General features: G+C 40.4%; 2 protein-coding genes across 6 annotated transcripts in view; one reads left to right on the forward strand and one right to left on the reverse strand.

Moving 5' to 3' along the window:
• Positions 1-25,043, reverse strand: part of NMS (neuromedin S) — a 49,377-nt gene that overhangs the window by 18,926 nt on the left and 5,408 nt on the right. For 2 of the 5 annotated variants that reach the window (XM_049115447.1, XM_049115445.1), the window contains exon 1: positions 177-9,826. The exons of the other annotated variants lie outside the window; for them this stretch is intronic. The gene's annotated coding sequence lies outside the window, so the exon portion shown is untranslated. Of the gene's footprint in view, positions 1-176; positions 9,827-25,043 lie in introns of those variants that run through there. 5 annotated transcript variants of the gene reach the window in all.
• LOC125755947 (ADP-ribosylation factor 1-like) lies at positions 15,583-16,260 on the forward strand. Its single transcript, XM_049115444.1, has one exon. The coding sequence runs from the start codon at positions 15,610-15,612 to the stop codon at positions 16,258-16,260; it is 651 nt and encodes a 216-aa protein (XP_048971401.1). The 5' UTR covers positions 15,583-15,609.

The following is a 25,043-nucleotide window of genomic DNA, read 5'->3' on the forward strand; positions in this document are numbered from 1 at the left end:
ATATTTAAACATCTGAACTTACATATATGAAAAAGCAACTTCTTTCTTTATTTCATTACATTTATTTTTCCAAAGTGTTTCCTTTGTTAGACATTATTGAAGAGGTTGTGACCAGTGGATTTGTCAGTGCCAAGCCAATTTAATGAGATATCTTTTTAAAAAATATATGAACTCACCATGTGGAGCTCCCACACCATCTGAAGCAGAAGCGAATGCTGAGAATTACACTAAAAATTCCTCCCCCTTTCCACATCAGCTTAGCTCCCACTTTGTAATTGGTTATTATGAAAAAACTCAGCAGGCTTTTAAGGAACTGGACTTTAATCTATAGGATATAAAAAATGTAATTTCAAAATTGATTATATGTTCCTGTGTTCAAAGCATAACTTTCTGAGTTCTTCAGTGGCATCCAGAGGGTCCTTCAAGAGCCCTCTGAGTCTACAGCAAATTGAGATGCAGGTACAAGGATTAATGTTTGAGGGCTTCTATTCCTAGCAGGATTTCACAGAAAGTAGTGACAGGTTTATTTGAGAGGCTGGCTGTTAAACTCCCAAAAAGCTGTTTGGTGACAGAAAAGGCCATCCTCCCACATCTCTAGCACTGTCTCCACTCACCTGAACACACCCTCTCTTTTCTTCCCACCTTCTGTGCCTGTAGCCTGTACTTTTCTCTTGGCCTTTACATCTGCACTTATGGTGAGCTACTTAGTGGAGGCAGGGGATGGGAGAGTGTGTAACCTCAGGGGAACCAGCATATGCTAATAGACAAAATCCATGACAGTAAGAACTGTGGCTTTACTTACTACATATTTTCCTTTGCCAAGAGTGATATATTAGACAGTTGAGCCAGTTACTTGTCCATTGGCTTTCAACTCCATAAATGCCTTTCCTTATTACCCTCTGATCATGAAGAGCTAGAAGGCTACAAAGTCAACACTCTTCTCAGCCAGCTTCCTGTTAGCTTCTGTCAATAGGAGAGGAGGATGGGAAGAGTTTGGAAGATGGAAGGGAGAGCCATTTTTTCTTTTCTGCTTTTGGTGATGCCTCCAGCAGAGGCAGCTCTCCTGGGCTCCACGGGCACTCCACAAGCAGCAGCACTTACACATGACTTCACACACCCCAGGTGTAATAAGAATGTGTGCTCCTGGCTTCTTGGAGAGAAGTAGAGGTGGTAGTTGAAAGAGCAGTTTTAGTAGAGACCCCATTAGTCTTAGTGGCCAAGGAACATGGGCTCTGGGAATACCATTTTTCCTTATGTTCCTCCAATCCTAGGGGTAGACAGGGGCTTTATGCAGTTGCTAATCTCTGGGTTATGTCACCACTTTTCAATTCCAGACTCCTTTTGAGATTATTTGTTTACGGTTTTGTTGAGATATATCAAATGTATTCAAACTACATAATCTGATAAACTTTAATATAAGTATATGCTGTGATACCATCATCACAGTAAAAATAACTTGTTATTTCCCATGCTCCAAAAGTTTCTCATGCTCCTTTGTAATCTCTCCCTCTTCTTCCCCCACCACAGATCTGCTTTCTGTCATCATAGCTTGCATTTTCTAGTATTTTATATAAATAGAATCATACAGTATGTATTTCCTTTTCCTTAATTTAAATTCTTTTAATTAGCATAATTAAACTGACCCATGTTGCATATTTTAATCATTCATTCCTTTTTTGTTGCTGAAGAATATTCTGTTGTATATATGTATCACAGTTTGTGTTTTCATTCACCAATTTTTTTTTTAAACAGAGAAAGAGTACATATGTGCAGAAAGGGGGTCAGAGGGAGAGAGAAAATCTTAAGCAGGCTCCATGCTCAGCACAGAGTCCCACCTGGACCTTGATCTCATGACCCTGGGATCATGACCTGAGACGAAATCAAGAGTTGGACACTCAACAGACTGAGCCACCAAGGCGCCCCTTCATTCACCTTTTGATGGACATTTGTTTGTTTCCAGTTTTGAGCTGTTACAAATAAAGCTGCTAGGTCACTTGTGTACGAGTCTGTGTATGAAATCTGCTTTCATTTCTCTTGGGGAAATACCTAATCTGGGAATGACTGGATTATAGGGTAGTTTTACATTCTCACCAGCAGTACATGAGAATTCTAGTTGCTCCACATTCTTGTCAACACTTGAGATGGTTTGTTTTAACTTTAGCCATTCTACTCCTTCCAGTACTTTTGTAACCAAGTCACTAAATTAAATTCCTGTTTAAGATAACTAGAGTGATTTCTTTTTTTTTCTCTCTAGTTTGGTGCTAATTCCATACAAAAATTATGTGACTCAACACTCAATATGTATTGGATGAATAAATGGAGAGGAAAGCTCTCACGGCTTGAAAGGATGAAAGATCACGTCTAGGCAGGCAGAAACTAGGATGAAATGAAAATATAATATCTCTATTTGAAGCATAGGCACAGGAGCGAAGCAAGAAAGGATCTCTAGCACACACATAGGTGAAGGTTCAGAGGTATGAGATGGGAAACATTTAACAGAGAAGAGTAAATTGCCAGTGTTTGTAAATAGAGACTAATGGAAGAGTATAGATGAAAATCATATTTTGAGCAAAGTAAATTGAGCAAGCAATAAAGAGCAAAGTAAATTGAGCAAGCAATAAAGAGTAGATAGGAATGGCAATCAATAGAAAAGACAATGGCTTATGTCCAGTGGAGTTCTATATAAGGACAAATTTCAAAAAGAAGGAGGAGTTTCATGGCAGCCAATTAAAATAAATGAACATAAGAAAATATAAACAAACAGCTCACCCACCCCAGGACAGCCTCAGGAGATCAGACCAGGTACTGACCAGGTACTGATATTGACTAGGTACTGACTCTAGTGCCTTCGGGACAGGTGACTGGGGTGGGTGGGTGCGATGAGTCAATTTGCTGTGGGCAGGCACACAAGTCCTTCTAGCCTGATGATTCAGGAGCTGAAGGAGAGGGGAGGATGACCAGAGCAGGAAAGAAAGGATGACTCTTGCTTGGAACATGGAGCACCTGGAAACAGTGTCTCCTCCTCCCAAACTCACCATTTATTAGTTAATTCCACTGTCCTGTCTGCCCATGGCACCTGGAACAATGGTATCATTCACTCGTTCACTCATTCATTTCTTTATACATTTGGGGAACTCCAACTAGATGCCAGGCACCAAAGATAGGAAGATGAGTAAGAAACTCAAGGAGGTCCCGGTGTAGCAGGAAAGGCAAACGCATCAATAATTCTCTATGAGAGCATGAAAGAAGGGCATCCATTGCAGGGGAAGCAGGAAACACTCTACAGTGGAGCTGGCTTCAACAGGGGTTTTGAAGACAAAGTAGGTTTGGCAGGCAGTGGAGGGGGATTAGCCATATGAAAGATACATTGGTGGGAAAACATCAGGCAAAAGTGAAGTTTGGTGTTTCCAGAGGCTGTGACAGAAGCGGGGCTAATAGCTGGAATGGGAGGAGAGATAGTTGTGGCATCTTTTGGAAGGTTCCTTTGACAACGACAAAGATGTTAAGGGAAACAGAAAGATGAGTGAAATGGAAACAGGTTGTCAGGCTGCAGACTTGGAGAGAGTGTAGGAAATGAATGGTGTCGTTTTTATAAGCTCACTCTCCCCATCTGCAAACGGAGTGCCTGCCACCAGCTGGGTACCTCTGATGTTAGAACTTGGCCTCACTTCTGATAGGGAAGGGAAGCGAGAGGGAGAGGATCACACTGGTTAGAGACATGGAAATGCTGTACTGGAGAGCCCGATATGGCATTTCAGGTGTGGGATGTATTGTGTTTCAGGAAGTCATGAAAGATTAAAAGCAGGGGGTGTTGGGATCTCCCCCAGCTGTGGCTATAGAGAGAAGCTTAAGCGAGAGGTGAGACCTAAAATGGAAATCTATCAGGAAGCATCTGCAAGTGAAAAATAGTGAGGACCAGTCCCAAGGTAGTGTCAGCAGGAACGGAAAGGAGGGGGTGGACTCAGACATTTTAACTGGAGAATCCACAAGAATTGGGGATGATTATCTGGAGGCTAAAGGAAAGGAAGGAGCAGGAGAGGCCTCCAAGGGGTTAGGCCTATGACGCCAGAACAGAGAGTGGCCGCCTTCACGGAGACTGGGAATGGAGAGAAAACAGTGGGTTGATGTGTGGGACATATGCCTGTGGAGGACGCAAATGGAGGTGTCCAGGACGTAGCTGGAGATGAGTGGCTCGTGCTTAAGAAGGAAACTGAAGTCATGTGTGTAGATTTAATCATCAGGAGCACGTGTGTGGTGGCTGATGTCACCAGAGAAAACGCGATCGCTCTGGGAATATGAAGGGAGTGAAGGAACATGAGACCCTGGCAAACATCAGGGCTTGAGCAGAAGCCAAGAAGCCATCATCAGGGAAAGCGCCCTGCAGGAGGGGAGCAGTTAGGGTGTCACTGGTGAGCAGTGTCAATAGGGGCTGGGCTGAGGGTGTGCAGAGGAAGCAGATACAGACCAGCCTTTCAGGAAGGACAGGAGGTGGAGGGCTTGGGAACCAGGGACGCTTTATAATAAATGAAGGGTGAAGGAGACATGAGCATGCAGACAGGCAGAGGAGAGGAAGTGGGGAGACCGGGAAGCGAAGAGTCAAAGTCATGGAATAATCGAGAGGGAAATAATCATAACCCAAGAGGAGAGATGAGTCTTCTACCCCTGAAACAAGAGGGAGGAAGGCAAAGACACAGAGAGATCTGGAGGTGGTAGGAAGGAATTTGACCAGGTCACATGATGGGGAACCTCTGCTTTCTATGTAAAGACGAGGCCACGTTACCTAGTTGGAGCCTGGTGGGAAGAAGCAGTGAGCTAGAAAGGGTAAGCTAGCTGCTAGACCTCACACTCCACTTGTTAAATTCTCTTTTTGCTTTTTCCTGCTCTATCGTTTTTTAAATATATCATCAAAGCAGGTTTGCATTATTTTTCATAGTGCTAAGTAAAGAAAATCAAAGTCTTGAAATAACAGATCCTTCTAACTGCAGGTGAGAGAAATCTCAGCTAGTCAAGAAGAAAATAGATCTTCTACATGAAACAAAACAAAAACACAAAGAAATATTCTTTGACGTCTTTACCTATGCTCATTAATGTTATTTCTAACTCAGGAGTAATAAAACATCTGAATTTTGGAGATTGTTGCTACGGCTTGTGGATGTAACCATAGCTTTCACAAAGGTGGTAATGCTCATTGGTCTTGTTTAAAAACATGTGGCGGGAATCCCTGGGTGGCTTAGTGGTTTGCTGCCCGCCTTCGGCCCAGGGCGTAATCCTGGAGACCTGGGATCGAGTCCCACATCGGGCTCCCTGCATGGAGCCTGCTTCTTCCTCTACCTGTGTCTCTGCCTCTCTCTCTCTCAATCTGTGTCTCTCATGAATAAATAAATAAAATCTTTAAAAAATAAAAAAATAAAAAATAAAAACATGTGGCTCGAGTCTTGTTCCATTTGAGACATGTTTTCCTGAAAGGCATACATATTGGTGAGTCTCCTAAGTCAGGAGAGGGTTATGGACACTTCTCTCATCTCTCATTCATGCAAAAGTAAGAACATAATAATAATAAAATTAAACTCTATGAATCTTTTATCTTGTTTAAATAGAGTTTGAAAGAATAATTCATGCAAATTAATAGTAATAAATGCTTGAGAAGTCATGTAGTAAATGGAAAAAAATATCCAAGGGCAGAGTTAAGGTTAGCATGGTCAATATGGATGCCCTCTGTTACTGTTACTGTGTTACTGTTACTGTTCTTCAGCCCACCGTGAGAGGAAGGTTCTGGAAGCTCAAGGAGCTGTGGAGGGGGCTCTGGAACCGAAGCCAGAGGACTAGAAAGACCTTCTAATCAGACCTTTGACTCTAAGGGTCCTTTCCCAGGCCTTGACTGAGGAAAACCAGCACCTGGGGGAACTCCATGCTCCTCAGGCTATCTTTGTGAGCCATTAGCAAGGCTGTTTTGTGCACAGAATTGCACTGCTATCTTTGTTTGCAGAGACAAGCTGCTTATCCATCTCAGTGGGATGTCTCTTTGAGCACTTTCCCAATAGTGACAACAGAGTCACAGAGACCCAGCCATTCTCTGACCAAAATTCTGTCAAGCCAAGTATGTTCATAATTCTGAGATGCTAGATGGGTCTGGGTGAGTTATCTGAGGTTGGAGGTGGAGAGAAGTTAAATGCCTTCTGTAGAAATAGAGATCTGATCATTAGCTTCGTGGAAACTGTATGCTGTCACGGTTTGTAACTTCTGAGGGGACATGGATCCTTCTGAATATGTGAGGAAAGGTATGGATTTTCATCTTTGAAAAATGCCCAGGCACATATGGATGCTCAAGTTTTCATACTGTTTTGGGGGTTCAGGAGCATGACTCTTTTCCATAGTCCTTTTTCATGAACCCCCACCACAAACAATTACCCACCAGCAGTAAAGGGTTTCCTCTGAATATAGTCCCCAGACCACACATTTCAGAAATACCTGGGGTGCACAGGTTTGTGGGTCCCATTCCAGACTCTGAGTCTGAATCACTGGTTGTGGGGCATAGGAATCTGCATTGCAAACAAACTGGATTTTAAACAAATCCAGAGGATTCTATACCAGTCTGAGTTTGAGAACAATTGCCTATGGGTTCAGACTCTAGGTTGAGAATCTCAGTTCAGCAGAACTAGGCATTTTCTCTTTTTTGCTCAAGTGCTCATTCTCAGCCCATTTTGGGCTCTTTCTGCCTTCTATCTCTAGCCGGCATGATCCTGGACTCTCCATTCTCCAACACCATAGAAATGCTCAGGACATGCAAAGTTATATGTATATTGGTTCTTGAAAAACTCTTACAAAAATAAATCTTATGCCCAAAATAAGTAATAGAGAATTCCCCAGAAGCCATGTGGAATGTCTTGGGTGATCCGTGCCACAGCCCGGTCCCATCACAGCTGCTGGCGCCCATATGATCTGTGCACGGCCATCTGTATATGTAAAAATATCATTTGTGCACTTGCCTAAGCAGCCCTGGTGAATGGAAAGTTTTGCAAAGCCTTTGATGACTGCAATTTGTCATTTAGGGAAGCAGTATGCAAACAACACCCGAGTATTGCTGGCTGCTCTGCTCAGTGGGCATCCTGGCCTTTTCATTTTATGACCCACTATGAATGATTCTCACTATGCTCCATCTCCCTATTAGTCAGATGTCACAAGCTTATTTTTTTTCATCCCAGAGCCATATTTTAATACCATGTAGCAATATTCTTCCTCAGGATTCTGTGTTTTTAATATCCATCATGACACCATAGCAGCATGCTTCCCAGAAGGCATTGAGGCACATATACTGACTGCTACCAAGGAAGCAATCAGTTCACGGGAAATTAAACTGGACTATACCCACACATTTATTCCTGCACTTCTCATGCTAATAATTTTCTTTGTGGAGAGTTTGCTGACCAATTCATGGGCTGACTTAGTTCCCTACTGCGGATTATTGCAATTATAATTACCCAGCTATATCTGATACCACTGTATTTATCAGAAGGCACAACTCCAAGTCCCAAGCCCATGCCATACTATTAGGCATCTGTATAAAAGGCTCTGGATTGTGTTATGAATCTTTAAAAACTGGAACGTGTCATCCAAAGGAAAATGAGGATTTCGATTTCTTTCACTTCAGCTCTGAAGCATTTAGACTTTGGACATTTAGAATCCACAAACCAAAATCAAGATGCTAACATTTGAAGTTGTCTGTTTTACATAAATGATTATATTAGCTATTGTATTCACAGAGAGACACTGGCTTTTAGGGGTATTTGATGTGGGAGATGTTACCAATCATGGGGAAGGACTGGTCAGTAAATGGAGTTGTGTGTTGTCTCATGGCACTGAAATCTCAAGGAGGCCCAATTAGAAATAGAATAGAAGATATGAGTTGTACCAATATCTTCATGAGATCACAGGGTCATCCTTAAGTGTTGATGTGACATTCCCCCCCAACAAAGCCCTTTCAACCTCCGAGATGATATAAAAGGCAGGCCACCTCGATTCTGCAGCCTCTGGGACTTTTCTCACCCCACAGGCTACTGAGACCCCCCAATATTCAGACACAAAACAAAGGAGATTTTGGAGAGCTGTTTCTTCAAAAGCATGCCCTTAACCTCCTATGATCCTTTGTCCTGGTCATTGACTGGCTCAGTAGCAAATAAGAGAGAAAGCAACCCAAGCCAAGTGAGGTCACCATTCTCAACAGTCCTCTTATTTATACCAGCACTTGTGATCTGGCCTCAGTATCATTCTAAGAACCGGGAAGACCTCAACTGAATGAAAAGAAAAGGCAACAGATCCTAATACCAAGATGACAAAGGTGTTAAGATGATCATACAAAGATGATCATACAAAGATCATACAAAGCAGCTATCATAAAAATGCTTAAACAAGCAGTTACAAACACATCTGAAATAAATACATAAAACCAAAACAGAGTCTCAAGAAAGAAATAGAAAGCCTCAAAAAAGAAATAAAGGATATATATAAAAGGCAAATAGAAATTTCAGAACTGAAAAACGTGATAACCAAAATTGAAAACTCACTGGATGAAGGGGAAAAAGGACTCAGTGAACTGAAAAAATACAATGATAGAAATTACCCAATCAGAAAAACAGAAAGAAAATAGACTTAAAAAAAGAAAAAAAAAAAGAGCAGAGCCTCAGGGATCTATAAGACTCTAACAAAATATCTAACATATATATAGAACACTCAAAACTCAACAATAAAAAATATCCAGTTAGAAAATGGACAAAAGATTTGAAGAGTCATTTCAATGAAGAGAGTATACAGATCCAGTTAAGCATATGAAAGGTTTGGGGTTTTTAGAAAAAGATTTTATTTATGTGACAGAGAGCACAAGCAGAAGTAGGCAGAGCGACAGGCAGAAGGAGATGGAGGCTCCCTACTGAACAGGGAGCCTGATGTGGGGCTCCATCCCAGGATCCCAGGATCATGACCTGAGTTGATGGCAGACACTTAACCAACTGAGCCACCCAGGTGTCCCACAGGTGAAAGGCATTTAACATCATCAGCCAGGAAGGAAGGAAAGAAAGAAGTATTTATTGAGGGCTGATGTCGCAGGTATTGTATGAGGCATTTGTGGGGATGCTTAGATCTTAAGACAAGGATCCTTCTTTCAGGGTATTTACAGTCTAACAGGGCAGGGAAAGTCTCAGATAAATATTATGTGGAGATGGAAAGTGTAAGTGTCCCACTAGAGAGAAAATAAACCCTTTAGGGTTTAGAGTTTCTTTTCCTTTATTATTATTTTTTTATTCATGAGAGACAGAGAGGCAGAGACACAGGCAGAGGGAAAAAGCAGCTCCCTGCAGGGAGCCCAATGCAGGACTCAATCCAGACCCCCAGGATCACAACCTGACCCAAAGACAGATGCTCAACCACTGAGCCACCCAGGTGCCCCAGGTTTAGAGTTTCTAGCTAACATGTACCAAGAAAGATGTGTGTCATGGCTGACATTGGGCATGAAGAATGAGTAGGATTTGGGCAAGAGGAAACATAAGAGAGAAGACATTTCAGGTGGAAAGAGAATCAGAAGCAAGCCTTGGAATTAGTACAAAGTAGAGGGTTCACGTGGCTGGTGCAGCCAGGATGAAAAGGAAATGCTAAACTAAGGAAGTGAGGCTAGAAAGGGGGGATGGAGGCAGAGCCTGGAGGATTGTACGGATACTAGTTAGAAATGTGCTCTTCGTATTAAAGTTGGCATGATCTATGTTGGTTATATGTGAAAATAACTTCATTTGGTGACTATCCCACAGGAGCAAACTAAATGGACCTTCTACTCTTAGGCTACTCTTTTTTTTTTTTTTCCTTTTTTTTTTTTTTTTCTTAGGCTACTCTTAAACTTTGAGAAGAGAAGTGCCAATCTCTGATCCTATTGCTCTAATGGCACTAAAATTTGGAGCTTGGAGCCTGGAGCTAAAAGAGGAAAGCTAAGGACACAAAGAATATGTTTCCATCTTCTCAAAAAACATATGCTGCAGCAAATTATCAACTGTTATAGATTCATTTGATTCCCAAGCTCCTCTTTTAAAATGCAAACACCCTCAGGAGTTTGGGATTGGAGGGATGGTGGGTTAAATAATTTCTTGAGTTGTGCTTTATCTTCTTTGATGAATTCTTTTTCTATAGCGGTCTGTTCCATTTGCAAGTTCTTAGATAATCCATCATATTAACAGATAAGAAGAAGAACACAGACACCTCCCTAAAAGGAAATTCAATCACCATGTTGCTTATGTCCGTGGAACCTTCAATTATGTAACCTCAACATAAATTTGTGTGATAGGGATGCTACTCTGAGCACACAGGGGAAATAGAAGCTGTTCTGAAAGCTTAGGTTAATCACTGAAAATCAACCAGGCCACTTTCCTATCAAGTCTAGCAAATAATGAATTTCAACACTGAATATAAAATTATCTGACCTCCCCACACCATTTTGTGGAGAATAGTACTGTATGCATAACAGTGCTTCTCAAACTTTAACACGAAGGCAGATTACTTGCTGATCTTGTTATACTGTAGATTTTGATCCGGTAAATCTGGGTATGACCCAAGATTCCAATAGCTTGCAGATGCTGGTGCTGCCGGTGTGTGGACCACACTTGAGTCCTGAAGATAAAGGCAAAGTTTGGGCATCATACAGAACTGTCCAAATTCCAGCTACACAACTTATGAGTTTTGTAGCCTTGAGGAAATCACCTAACTCTTTTGAGGCTTCATCATCTCATCTGTAAAATAGAAATATGAATATTTATCTTGTAGAGTTAGAGAGAAAACTAAATACTATGTATTAAAGGTATTTGGCCAGGGCATGATACACAGTAGTGACTCAACACATGACAATGTAGTTTTTAGGCTTAGTGGGCAGCATTACTATAAAAGGCAAAACTTAACTACTAATAGCCAGGATGCCTGGGTGCTTCAGTGGTTGAGTGATCCCATGGTCCTGGGATTGAGTCCCACATCAGGCTCCCTGCATGGAGCCTGCTTCTCCCTCTGCCTGTGTCTCTGCCTCTCTTTCTGTCTTTCATGAATAAATAAATAAATAAAATCTTTTTTAAAAAAAACTACTAATTACCTGCTGTTGACCAGAAGCTCAGTGGAAGAGAGAGTTGTAAATTATTGTTTTAGTACGCAGATAAGAGACATACTATCATCGTTTTCCTATCAATGAAGATAAAACCTCAAGGTGTTCATTTGCTTGTTAGGAATATTGACATACTCTTATGAGTTATTCTTGGCTGATACACATTAGCTTCTTTCTATCAAATCTAAATATTTTATATATTTTATATATTTTAATAGTTGCCTTAACAGTAAGCGGTACATCTATAGGAAGGTCTATGTCAGAAAGCAATGAACATAAAACTTAAAATGATTATACAAAATTAATCCTAACATTCACACAATAATTTTAGGTCTAGTCTTTCTAATCTTTACCCCTATAGATACAAAGCAAAAAGGAGGCTAGTGCTGTTTCTTTTTTTATCTTAGAGAGGTTTGGAGACCCAAATAGGATGGTGGAACAACTCATGCTGTTCAAGGGTCAACTGTGTATCTCTACCTGGTTTGTAAGAGTCTGGTGTGGTTGCAGACCATGACTGACACTGCAGATTCCCCCTGACTGGTGTGAGGCAGCAGCCAGACCCACAGCTCTTCCAACCCCAGTTGCATTCCTCCCTAGGCTTCTGGGCTTTCTATCTCCTGCAAGGGGCACACTAGCTTTGTGACAATGGGCACACGATTCTTCTTCAGGTCGTCAGTGAAGTCAGAAGAACGAAGGCAAAAATAAAAAAAAATAAATAAAAAAAGAAGAAGAACGAAGGCAGTAAGGGACTGATATGGATTTTAGTTCATCCTTGCAGGTTCCAGCTTGTCCTTGCTCTCATTTCATGCACTTTCTTTCCTGACTGCCTTCCCTAGTGACATCAGGCCCAGCTCCAGATACAGAGGCAACCTCTGTGTGTAAGCTGTTTAATTAGCTCCCACAATTGTGTAAGGCCAAATCCCTGTAGTAAAATCCATATTATTTATCACTCCTACTGGTGTGCTTCTCTGATTGAACTCTGATGGGAATATCCAGATTTTTCCACCTTCCATAACCATAGTCTTGGTTAACATTCCATCAAACACCCTCCCATCTATGCCTACGGACAAGGTAATTCAAAAAGAATTAAACACTTGGGGTGCCTAAGTGGCTTAGTCACTTAAGTGCCTGACTCGTGATTTCGGCTCAGGTCATGATCTCAGGTCATTAGACTGAGCTCTACATCAGGCTCCATGCTCAGTGCAGAGTCTGCTTGTCCTTCTCTCTCTGCTCCTCACCCTTGCTTGTGTGCTTTCTCTCTCTCTCTCTCTCTCTCTCTCAAAGAAAAAAGAAAAAAAGAAACACTTTTTAAAATGTCACTCAATGTCAGGTATCTGGAAATTCTCACAGCAAGAGTCCATATTCATTCATTTCTCAATTGCTCTAAAGCAATAGCTTCTATTTTTCTATATTACAAACATGAAGCATGGACTTTTCTTTAGAAGTTATTTTAAACTGCAGAGAAGCCAAAAGAAAATATAATCACCTATAATCCCCACTCCAAGAGGTAACCACTGTCAACATCACATATCTCTCTCTTCTGGTATTTTATCAATGCATACAGTATATAATATACCATGTGCCCTTTTTAAAAAATTGAATTACATCATATATCATATTTTTCTTTTAAAAATATACTATGAATGTTTTCTATATCATGATATATTTATCAGAAGCATCATTTTTAGCTTTATCATATTCCAATATAGTAAACTTCTATTACCTAATTGAGAATATCTAGGCTTATTTGCAGTTTTTATAGAATTCTAAACAACATTATGATGGACATCCTTAAAGTTAAATCTTCACACATATAAATAGTTATTTCTTGTGACCAAATTCCTAGATATGGAATTGCTGAATCAAGGGACTGCAAAATGTTGTCTTCTGAAGCAAATTTTCTGATTTCCAACAACCAAGACCAAGTCCTGTTCCTTCCTAAAAACTTTGTACTGCAATTAACTGGACCAGTTTTTATCCCATTGGTGCCATGAGTCAAGTACGTCTATGTTTCAGGATTTCCATTAGTGCCCATGGTTCTTGGTCATACTGTTCGAAGAATGAAGAGGTAGACCAGACAGTGGCCAGTAATGCAAAGTTTATTGAGTGATAGCAGAAAGTTCCATAGGTTCCCATATGTCTTCGCTCTCTCCCACAACTACAGCCCCCGACCACTGCTTTCTGGCTGACAGTCTCGGCTATCCTGTCCACTGCTCCCTTGCAGTGGATTCAATAAATTTTTATCTCCTTTGTTCTGCCTTGGGTGAATCCTTTCACTACCTGTGTTAGTGGCCTCCACCCGATTGGGTTACTCCACTCTCCTGATCAAAGCCATTTCATAAGATTCAATACCAAAAGATGTTTTGTTAGATATATTTTAAGTAAAAAACGATTTGGGAAATTGTGTGAATATTGTTCTGATGGTCACAGAATTATGCTGACACACTCCCCAAGATGAAAGAAATTAAACAGAACAAATCGAACTGAACAAGCATTGGGTTATTGACGCCAGCAGGCCAGGTCCAGGGACCCAGATGGGGTCCTGCAGGACCAGCCAAGAGGGTCCTTGGCTTCACAAAGGGTGGAAATCAAACTTGAGCCAACAGGAAATGAGAGCAGAGTTTTTTTGAACATATATAGAAAAGGGAGATATAGATGGAATATCCAGAAGACTCAGAAAGGAAAAGAGCATGAGTCTGATCTTTGTTTGGGGTCTGGGGCTTTTTATTGGGGATTGTAGTCTGGTGCACACGTCCTCTCAGGAATCCAGGAACTTGTTAGAACAAATACAGAGGCCCAAGTGTTACTTCTTGGAGACAGGGGGCCTTGGCGTTGAGATGTCTAGAACCTGGTGATCTAGAATACACATATGATGGCCTTGTCCACTCATTCTCACCTGATTCTTCCTTAAATGTTATCTTTTCCATAGAAATCATTAACTCTTTGTCTCTTACAAAGAAGACATACACTATTTGCACCATGAGGCATGTGCAAAGTGCGGATACAGGTCCTAGCAAGAATAGAAGCAGTAAAAAGCAGGTTTTTATGGAGTTCTTCAATCTCCCTGTCTCATTATGACCTGGAATATTTACATGTCAAACCTTATAGAATGTAATCAAAGCCATACTTACAGAGATATTAACTGTTTTAAATGTAAATATTTTTTTAAAAAAGAGAAAAGTTGAAAATAAATAATCTAAGCTTCTATCTTAAAAGGAACAGCAAACAGGGATCCCTGGGTGGCTCAGTGGTTTAGCTCCTGCCTTCAGCCTCGGGCGTGATTCTGGAGTCCCGGGATCAAATCCCACATCAGGCTCCCTGCATGGAGCCTGCTTCTCCCTCTGCCTGTGTCTCTGCCTCTCTCTCTCTCTCTCTCTCTGTCTCTCATGAATAAATAAATAAAATCTTTAAAAAAAAAGAACAGCAAACAAATAAAAAGATAAGAAAAAAGATAAAAGCAGAAATCAATAAAATAGAAAGTAGACTGCAACAGAGGAAATCAATAAGATCAAATAAATTAGTTTCAATACATTTTTATAAATTAGTAATAAATTAAACATTAGTAAGACTGGGCAAGAAAAGAGAAAAATACAAATGACCAGTATCAGGAATGAAAAGGGAGACATTAATGTAGATTCCACAGATATCAAAACAAGATAAGATACTATGAATAACTTCATGCAAATAAATTTGAAAACTTAGATGAAATGGAAAATTTCTGCCCAAAACACAACTAACCAAAAGACAACTAACCAACTTACATAAAAGAAAATAAAAATTCTGAATAGCCTTATATCTGTTTAAAAAATTGAATCCATAATTAATGCATATTAATGCTCCTAGTAATAATGTTCTAGATCAGTGGCTTTAAAACTGTTTTGAGCAAAACAATAGGAAATACATTTTATATTGTGACCCACTGGGCATAGATGTATGGATGCATATGTATATGAAATAAAAGTTTTATGAAGCAATTCTTACTGTTGTTGGGGAGGAAGAATTTCCTCTGCCCTTCAAGACCCTTCTACCTGGACTAAGAATCAAGTTGACTTGACACAGATTAACGGGAAAAAATCAAATTTGATAGTGTACACATGAGGAAATCAAATAGCGAGATGGAAATCCCAAAGACAATGAGGCAACAGGAGACTTACATCAGCTGAATAAAGGGGTAGGGGTCCGAGGACACAAAAGGGAGAACACCTCAGCAGGAAGAGTAAGGAGATGTTTGGAAAACACAGGCACCCTATTATGCAGATAGGTTTCTTAGGTAAAGAAGAATCTCTATTAAAAGCTCTTTTCCTTGTATTAGCAGGCAGCAGATGGGGAGATAAAGAGCTTTTCCTGAATCTGCTGAGTTTTGATTGCTTTTAACTCAAAACAATGTTCATGCCAAAATGGCCCATCTTGGGACAGCTGGCCCTAAGCCCTACAATCTTAATATGAGGGAACCACTCCATTATTTCAATTCTCCTCTGTTCTTTTAAATGATGGTTGTGAGGTGGGAGCAAAACCAACGCCTGGCTCAGAGCAGTAGCCTCGCCGGCCGCCAAGGATTTCTCTGGCTAGTGTTGCTCCCACCAGTCTACAGCATGGGAAACATCTTCGCGAACCTCTTCAAGGGCCTTTTTGGCAAAAAAGAAATGCGCATTCTCATGGTGGGCCTGGATGCTGCAGGGAAGACCACCATCCTGTACAAACTAAAGCTGGGTGAGATCGTGACCACCATTCCCACCATAGGCTTCAACGTGGAGACCGTGGAGTACAAGAACAGCAGCTTCGCCGTGTGGGATGTGGGTGGCCAGGACAAGATCCGGCCTCTGTGGCGCCACTACTTCCAGAATACACGAGGTCTCATCTTTGTGGTTGACAGCAATGACCGGGAGCATGTGAACGAGGCCCGTGAGGAGCTCATGAGGATGCTGGCGGAGGATGAGCTCAGGGATGCCGTCCTGCTGGTGTTTGCCAACAAGCAGGACCTCCGGAACACCATGAATGCGGCTGAGATCACGGACAAGCTGGGGCTGCACTCCCTGCACCACAGGAACTGGTGCATTCAGGCCACCTGTGCCACCAGCAGGGATGGGCTCTATGAGGGACTGGCCTGGCTGTCCAATCAGCTCCGGAACCAGAAGTGAGCCCCCCCCCCCCGCCCCAACTCCCTTCTTCCACCCTGCTTTGCTCTCCTGTGGTGTGAGTGCCAGAAGCTGTCTCCACGGTCGGTCACAGTGTGCTTCACCACGCTGGAAATGTGCAGACGCAGCCTGCAGCCGGGTTTTTATTTAATGTAAATAGTTTTGTGTTCCCAACGAGGCAGTTTCTGGTACTCCTATGCAATATTACTCAGCTTTTTTTTATTGTACAAAGACAATCAACCCACTGTTCAATACTGAGAAGGGATTTAGGCACACGGGGCCTCCGGGAGTCGCTGTGTGGGACCAGCCTGGCACGCCTCCTCGGGGCATTAGGTCTATGTTGAGATCCATTTTGGTGGTTGGTTTTTAACCCAAACTTAGTGCATTTTTAAAATCGTTACAAATAACAAGAAAAGGAGAACACTTGAACACACAGAAGGGAGATATGTGCCTAGTGTAGGTTCTGCAGGGGCAGCCAGAGTCCAGTCCACCAGTGGGCCACTTCCCGTCGGGAACGTGAGACTGGGGCAGAACCAGCCACGGTCCATTCTGCATGGTCACAATAGGGTCCCTGTGATCACTCTTGTCTCGGGTCATCCTGTATCCCCTAGTGTTTGTGCTCGTACTTGTGCTTACATGGCCATCCAGGAGATGGGCTGGGGGGCTGCATTACCGCTCACAGACCCCTTGGAGGGACCCCGGCCTCCCTGGGGGCAGTGTGGGCACTCTGGCTTCCTCTGGGCCGCCTGGGGTCTCACCAGCAGGAGTGCAGGGGGGGGGGGCAGGCCAGTCATCCCAGCGCCTCAGCCCCGAGCCCCGGGAGCCCCTGTCTACATGTGCTTTCACTCCCTCAGCCTGCAAGGGTCAGGTTTGCCATCAAAAGGATGACCTCTATTGTTTTCTTTTGTATAAAGTGTATTGATAAACACTGAAGAAGCTGGAGCTGTTCAACTTTATCTTGGGGAAGTTCTCAGAACTGGTTTATTTGGTGTCGTGGAACCTCTTACTGCTTTCAATACACGATTAGTAATCAACTGTTTTGTATACTTGTTTTCAGTTTTCATTTCGACAAACAAGCACTGTAATTATAGCTACTAGAATAAAATCTCTTAACTATTAAAAAAAATAAATGATGGTTGTGAAACACTAAATTGATTTTGTGACCCACTAATAGGTTGTTATGTGCAGTTTGCAGAACAGTGCTTCCATAGGGTAGTCACTATATAAATGTTTGCTATTATTACTATTATTCATCTAAGGATCTCCAACACTTGTGCAATATCTGGCACACAGTAAGCATCTGATAAATGACTGTAAATGAATTATTTGTGGCCTTTAAGAGAGTGGTCTCAGTAGAGAGTTGGGAGTAGTATCCCCCTCTTGAGACATTCTTCTCCTTAACTTTTACTAGGAACTAGGGTATCACCTACACCCATGTCTACCTCTTATAACTAATAACAAAAGAAATTTGCCAGTCACCAGAATGAAAAAGAGGTGGTCATGTAGTTGTCATCAGCTGTACATGTATAAACTGTCTCACACAGGCAAGGCATCTCTTCACTGCATTTTCATCTCAACTACTTTGGTAGCCCCAAATGTGGCTGAAATTTTTTTTTTTAATTTATGATAGTCACACAGAGAGAGAGAGAGAGAGAGAGAGAGAGGCAGAGACATAGGCAGAGAGAGAAGCAGGCTCCATGCACCGGGAGCCCGATGTGGGATTCGATCCCGGGTCCCCAGGATCGCGCCCTGGGCCAAAGGCAGGCGCTAAACCACTGCGCCACCCAGGGATCCCATGTGGCTGAATTTTAACTTGAATTTGGATTACTAATTTTCATTAACAAAGAAAAGGCCTACCACCATGATGCAGCATTGAAACTGGGTCTTTGGATATACAAAACAAGTCAATTCAAGGCAGAGGGAAATATTAAACCTTTCAAATCACAGAATTTCCAAAGCTACATAAGGTCATTGTAACCAACACATACACTGGAATAGTCTATTCCAATGCATTGAACTACTCAAAAGCCTCTGACCAACTTTGAAGAAGAACTTTTGAACATCCAGTCATGCGTGATTCAATTAAGGGGAGAGGAAACAAAAAAGATTTTGACCAAATGTAAAATACAAGTCAAACACTAGTATTCTTCAATGTGTTTCGAAGCACTCAATCCTAAGAGTTTTCAATCCTAAGAGTTTTCAAGCAATTAAGAATATGGGCATAGGTTAATAATGGCAGCTTGTTTCCACACTGCTGTGCATCACTGTCAGGGAATCAGTGGCCTCTGAAAACTGGAAACAGGATGTAGGCTAAAACTTTGAATGTGGTGCTGTAAAAGGAAAGGTATGTAATTGTATGGATGCATGATTACTATTTTCACTTTGTAAAGAGTTTTAGTACAATTAATGTAGTGTTTCTGTTCTGTCCCCAAATTAAATAGAAATTAACAGTGCAGCTGGGGCATAAGGGCACAGTAGCACCTGACTCCCAAACAGACCAAATTGGGCTCACTCACCACTGACAAAATCCAAAGGCAGAGAGATGACTGGCAGCGAAACAAGGAAGGAATATATCTCCAACACTGGGAAGGCCAACACTGAGGAGACATTGGACTAACATTTCAAAGACTGTTTCCAAAGTGCTGAAAATACTTGTACGTTCACATAAGGAAAATGTGGGACAAAGCGGTGGGCAAAATGTGGTACATGCAGGTGCGCAGTAAAAGTCAGGTCCATCGCTGTCTTGGAGTCAAATACAGGGGGTCTTGCTAGCAAGAGGCAGTTCCTATTGCTAGAGGGGTAGTTTTCGTTTGCATCACAGGATTCTTTGCCTGCAGGGTCCTCACAACACAGGATACTTTGCCTGTAGGGTCTTTTGCCTGAATTAAGAGATAAGCTGGAAAGAAGAACTTAATCAATTGGTAAATACAGACTGAGGTCAAAATGGAGATAGCTGAAGTCCTCTTTCAAGAGTGTTTTATAGTCAGTGGCATCTGAGTACTAAGGATATATAGTAATTCAGGGCCTTGATTAGACAAGTATTCCCAACAGCTTTGGGAATACTTGTCTAATCAAGGCTCTGAAGAGCTTTTAAAAATTAGGGTCTCCAGGCTTTAGCTGGACCTATTGAGTATGAATCTCTAGGGAACAGAGCCACTGATCTGCATTATCTTTACAGATTTCCCTGATGATCAGCCAGGTCTGAGAATCAATAGTAGATGGAACCAAGTAATATTCTCATGGTGTGAAGAATCAATGCACCTGCACAATTATTTGGGTGGTGACAAAAATAAAGCATATGTGTGGTGAATTTCCAACATTCCACCTGATGTAGAGATTTTCTGATAACAATCCTAAAAAGAATCTTTAGTAATAAGACCTCTGGAGTTTGTTACTTCTTAGTCTACTCATGCTTTATTATTAACACATCTTATCTGGGAAGGATACTTTTTCCCATGCTTTATGAACTCAATGTCAGAAGTGAGGGCCAATTTTTCAAAGTGCCACCCTAGCACTACGTAACTTACTTACCATGCTGCATTCTGGATAACATTTTTTTTTAAAGATTTTATTTATTTATTCATGAGACAGAGAGAGAGTGAGAGAGGCAGAGACACAAGCAGAGGGAAAGCAGGCTCCACGCAGGGAGCCTGACATGGGACTCGATCCCGGGTCTGCAGGATCAGGCCCTGGGCTGAAGGCAGCACTAAACCGCTGAGCCACCCAGGCTGCCCAACCATGCTGCATTCTGAACAGCACTGCTTGTATGAAAAAATATAATAGTAACTTTATTTTAATTGGCAGTTTCCTTATCATAAGTAAGAGATGTAAAAGTAGGTCCCATCTTGCCATGATTGGAAAGAAAGTAGTAATTATATTTTCAACCAACTGGATAAGTAGTTAATTATGTAACCGTATGTCACACACACACAAAATTTACTTACTTTTTTTCTTTCTCTCTCCTTATTTCTCCGTATTATTTTCTTCTTAGATGAACATTTCTGACATTTTTCCTTCCACACTTCACTATTTTCGTTACAGGACTTAAACCCAGATATAAATGTACATCCCCCACAACAACTCTGCACAGATTCAGATCTAGTTCCCATAGAATAATTGGCTATTAGTGCTGGAGAGGAACACAGTAGTCATTCAAAATATCATATTTGACTTCATATTAGAAAATTGGGGCTCAGAAGTTAAGTGATTTACCAGATTCTACACAAAAGCCAGATTGGGAATCACATCTCCTATTAGCAGAGCATTTTTCCACCTTCCCTTCCATTCAACAGATACATATAATGAAGTGAACCACAATATATGTGAAGGAATTTTTCTAAATCACTACATCTGCCCATTTTTAATCAAAAATTTTTATAGAGATATAATTCACATACCCTAAAACTCATCCTTTTAAAGTTCAATGTCTTTTAGTATGTTCAGAGTTGTGCAGCAGCAATTACTACAATTTGATTTCAGAATATTTTCCATCACCTATATCTATGAATAGTCACTCCCAATTCCTGATCTCGTCTCCAGTCCCAGGCAATCACTATTTTACTTTCTGTCACTACAGATTTGCTTATTTTGAACATTTCATATAAATGGAATCATAGGGTATGTGGCCCTTTGTATCTGGCTTCTTTCAATTAGCATAATGTTTTCAAAGTTCATTGATGTCATTCCTTTTTTTTCCCAAGTCATATTCTACTGTATGGATATGCCACATTTTGTTTATTCATTCATCACTACAAATAGTGATGTGAACATTTACATACAAGTTTTTGGATACACTTATGTCTTCATTTCTCTCAGGTACTCACCGCAGAGTGAAATTACTAGGTTATATGGTAACACCATGTTTAACGTTTAAGGAACTACCAAGGAGTCTTCTAAAGCAACAGCACCATTTTGTATTCTTACCAGCAATGTATGAGTGTTGCATTTCTCCATGACTCCTTGTTTTTGTCTTCTTTGATCCTAGCCATTCTAGTTGGTATAAAGTGGTATCTCCTTGTGACTTTGATTTTTATTTCCCTAATGATTAATGATGTGGAGCATCTTTTCATGTGCTTACTGGCTATTTGCATATCTCTTTTGGAGAAATGTCTATTCAGATCCATTGCCCATTTTTATTGAGTTTTTTTTTTTGTCTTTTTGTTTTAGAATTGTAGAAGTTCTTTTTTTTTTAATTTTTATTTATTTATGATAGTCACACAGAGAGAGCGAAAGAGGCAGAGACACAGGCAGAGGGAGAAGCAGGCTCCATGCACTGGGAGCCCGACGTGGTATTTGATCCCGGGTCTCCAGGATCGCGCCCTGGGCCAAAGGCAGGCGCTAAACCGCTGCGTCACCCAGGGATCCCGAATTGTAGAAGTTCTATATATATTCTAGATACCAGTCCCTTATCAGAAACATGATTTGCAAAAGTTTTCTCCCATTCTATGGATTGTCTTTTCATTTTTGTGATAGTGTCCTTTGAAGCACAAAATTTTTTAATTTTGATGAAATGCAACTTATATATATTTTTTAATTTGTGCAGTGGTGTCATACATATCTAAGAAACCATTGTCTCAAGGTTGCAAAAATTTATGCCTATTTTTCTGCTTGTTTTTTAGTTTTAGCTCTTGCAATTAGGTCTATGGTCCATTTTTAGTTAATTTTTTAATATGATATGACAGAGGTGTTTTGTTTTTTTTTGTTTTTTTTTTTTTTGACAGAGGTGTTTAAATCCATTATTTTGCATGTGGATATCCAGTCATCCTGACACCATTTGTAGAAAAGACAATTCTGATTTCATTAATTGCCTTAGCAATCTTGTCACAAACCTATTGACCATAAATATGAAGGTTTATTTCTGGACACTCAATTCTACTCCATTGATCTTTCTATCTCTTCTTATGCCAGTTAGACACTCTCCTGATTACTGTAGCTTTGTAGTAAGTTTTAAGATTGAGAAGTATGATTCCCCTGACTTTGATCTTATTTTTCAAGATTGTTTTGGCTACTCTGAGTTTCTTGAATTTCCATCAAATTTTAGGGTCACGTTGGCAATTTCTCCAAAGAAGCCAGATGGAATTTTGATGAGGATTGCAATGAATCCGTAGGTCAATTTAGAGAGTATTGCCATCTTAACAGTATTAAATCTGATACAGAAACATGAGATGTCTCTACACTTGTTTAGGTGTTCTTTAATTCCTTTCAGAAATGTTCATAGCTTTCAGATTATAAGTTTTCTACCCTTTTTGTTAAATTTATCCCTAAGAATTATATTACTTTAAATGCTATTATAAACAGAATTGTTTTCTTCATTTCATTTTTGGATTGTTCATTGCTAGTCTATAAAAATACAATTGATTTTCATAGGTTGGTCTTGTACACTGTTACTTTGTTCACCTCATTTATTGGTTCTAATAGTTTAATAGAATCCTTAGGATTTTCTGTATGCAAGACCATGTCATCTAAAATAGAAATAGCTTTGTTTATTGCTTTCCCATATGGATACTTCTATGTCTTGTTCTTGCCTAACTGTCCTACCTAAAACCTTCAGTAAAATGTTGAGTAGAAACAATAAGAGCGGACATCTTGTCTTGTTCCTGATCTCAGGGGAAAGCTTTTAGTCTTTCACCATTAAGTATGATACTGTCTGTGGGGTTTTGTAGATGCCACTTATCAGGTAAAGGAGATTCCCTCCTATTCCTAATTTATTGCATGCATTTCTAATAAATGGGATTTGAATTTTGTCAAATGTTTTCTGCTTCTAGTTAGTCATGTGATCTGTCTTTATTGACATGTGTATTACATTAGTTGACTTTCAGATGTTAAGGTGATCTTGCATTGTGAGATATATCCCACTTGTTCATGGTGTATAATCCTTTGTATATGTTGCTGAATTCAGTTTGCTTGTATTTTGTGGAGGATTTGTGTGTCTGTAGTTATAAGACATATTGGTCTATAGTTTTCTTGTGATGTCTGTGTCTAGTTTTGGTATCAGGGTAATACTAGCCTAGCAAAATAAGTTGAGATGTATTCCATCCTCTTCAATTTTTTGGAAGAAGTTATGAAGGATTGATATTAATTCTTCTTTAAATGTAGAATTCAACAGTAAAATTACTGGGGCTTGGATTTTTCCCTGTAGGAAGTTTTAAAACTAATAATTCAATCTCTTGCATATCACAGGTCCACTCAGATTTTCTTCTTGAGTCAATTTTAGGTAGTTTGTGTCTCCCTACAAATCTGTCCATTATGTTAAGTTATCCAATTTGTTGATATAAAATTGTTCAAGTATTCACGTATAAAACATTTTATTTCTTCAAGTTTGGTAATAATGTTCCCCCTCTCATTCCTGATTTTAGTAACTTTATTTATTCTCTCTTTTTTTCTTGGTCAGCCTAGAAAAATGTGTATCAATTTTGTTGATCTTTTCAAAGAACTAATTTTTTTGTTTTGTTTTTCTCCCCATTGTTTTACTATTTTCTTTTTCATTTCTTTCCATTTTAATATTCATTATTTCCTTCCTTTTTTCTTGCTTTCAGTTAGTTTGCTGTTCTTTTGCTAGTTTCATAAGGTGAAGGGTTAGGTTAAATTTGAGATCTTTCTTCATTTTAATGTTCCCATTTATAGCTATAATACTGCTTTCAGTGTACTCCATAAGTTTGGGTATGCTGTGCTTTTATTTTCATTAATTTGAAAGTATTTTCTGATTTCTTCTTTGACCCATTGGGTTGTTTAACCTAATTTATGTATTTTATGTGTTTCTCAAATTTTCCCCCATTATTGACTTCTAATTTAATTCCACTGTGTTTAGAGAATTTTTCTTTATATAAATTCAACCCTTTTACATTTATTGAGGCTTGTTTTATAGCTTAGCACACACATCCTGGAGAATGCTCTGTGTACCCTTTTTTTTTTAAATATTTTTATTTCATTTATTTCATGAGAGATACAGAGCGTGCACGCGCGCGCGCGAGAGAGAGAGAGAGAGAGAGAGAGAGAGAGAGAGAGAGAGAGAGAGAGGCAGAGACACAGGCAGAGGGAGAAGCAGGCTCCATGCAGGGAACCCAACCCACTCGATCCCGGGTCTCCAGGATCAGGCCCTGGGCTGCAGGCGGCGCTAAACTGCTGCGCTACCAGGGCTGCCCTACTCTGTGTATTCTTAAGAAAAATGTGTGTTCTGCTGTTATTGGGTGGAATGTTTCATAGATATCTATGAGGGCTGATGTTTATAGATGAGAAAAATGAGATACAGAAGGCATTAGTGGACTATCCAATGTTGCATGCCTACCTGGTCACAGAGGTGGAATTATTAAGGTGAATCATGTGAAACTGCCATTCTTGAACATCAAAAATTAATGATTATCAACAATTTCTTATAGTTCAATCCCACACAACCTAAATCTCCTAACTCTCAGTCCAGCATTCTCATCACTTAACCAGAATATTATGTTAGGATAGTCTGTGCTACATAAGGCATACACCCTGAGCTATTTTTGGCTTACAACAATGCATACTGATTTTGTGCTCATCTTATTCTATTCAGATACTGCAACTTTCCTCCGAATGGTGACAGAGGGATCACAGCTGCTTCTATTTTGTGTGCTTGCCTTCCAGGGCATATGTCAGGGGAAGAGAACTTCAGAATCACATGGCATGTTCTTGATGGTGAGCCCTGTGGGTGGCTTAGATCACTTCTGTGTACAGCTCATTGGCCTAGTCACACAGCCCAAACTTACTCTGTGTGGCTGCCTTACTTCCAATAGAATTTTCTATCCTTTGGTCAACTACAT

This window comes from Canis lupus, chromosome 10 (assembly GCF_003254725.2).
Source record: "Canis lupus dingo isolate Sandy chromosome 10, ASM325472v2, whole genome shotgun sequence".
NCBI lineage: Eukaryota > Metazoa > Chordata > Mammalia > Carnivora > Canidae > Canis > Canis lupus.

Excerpts from the sequence above, each read along its gene's own strand:
- LOC125755947 (XM_049115444.1), top strand. The coding sequence starts at position 15,610 with ATGATGGTTGTGAGGTGGGAGCAAAACCAACGCCTGGCTCAGAGCAGT.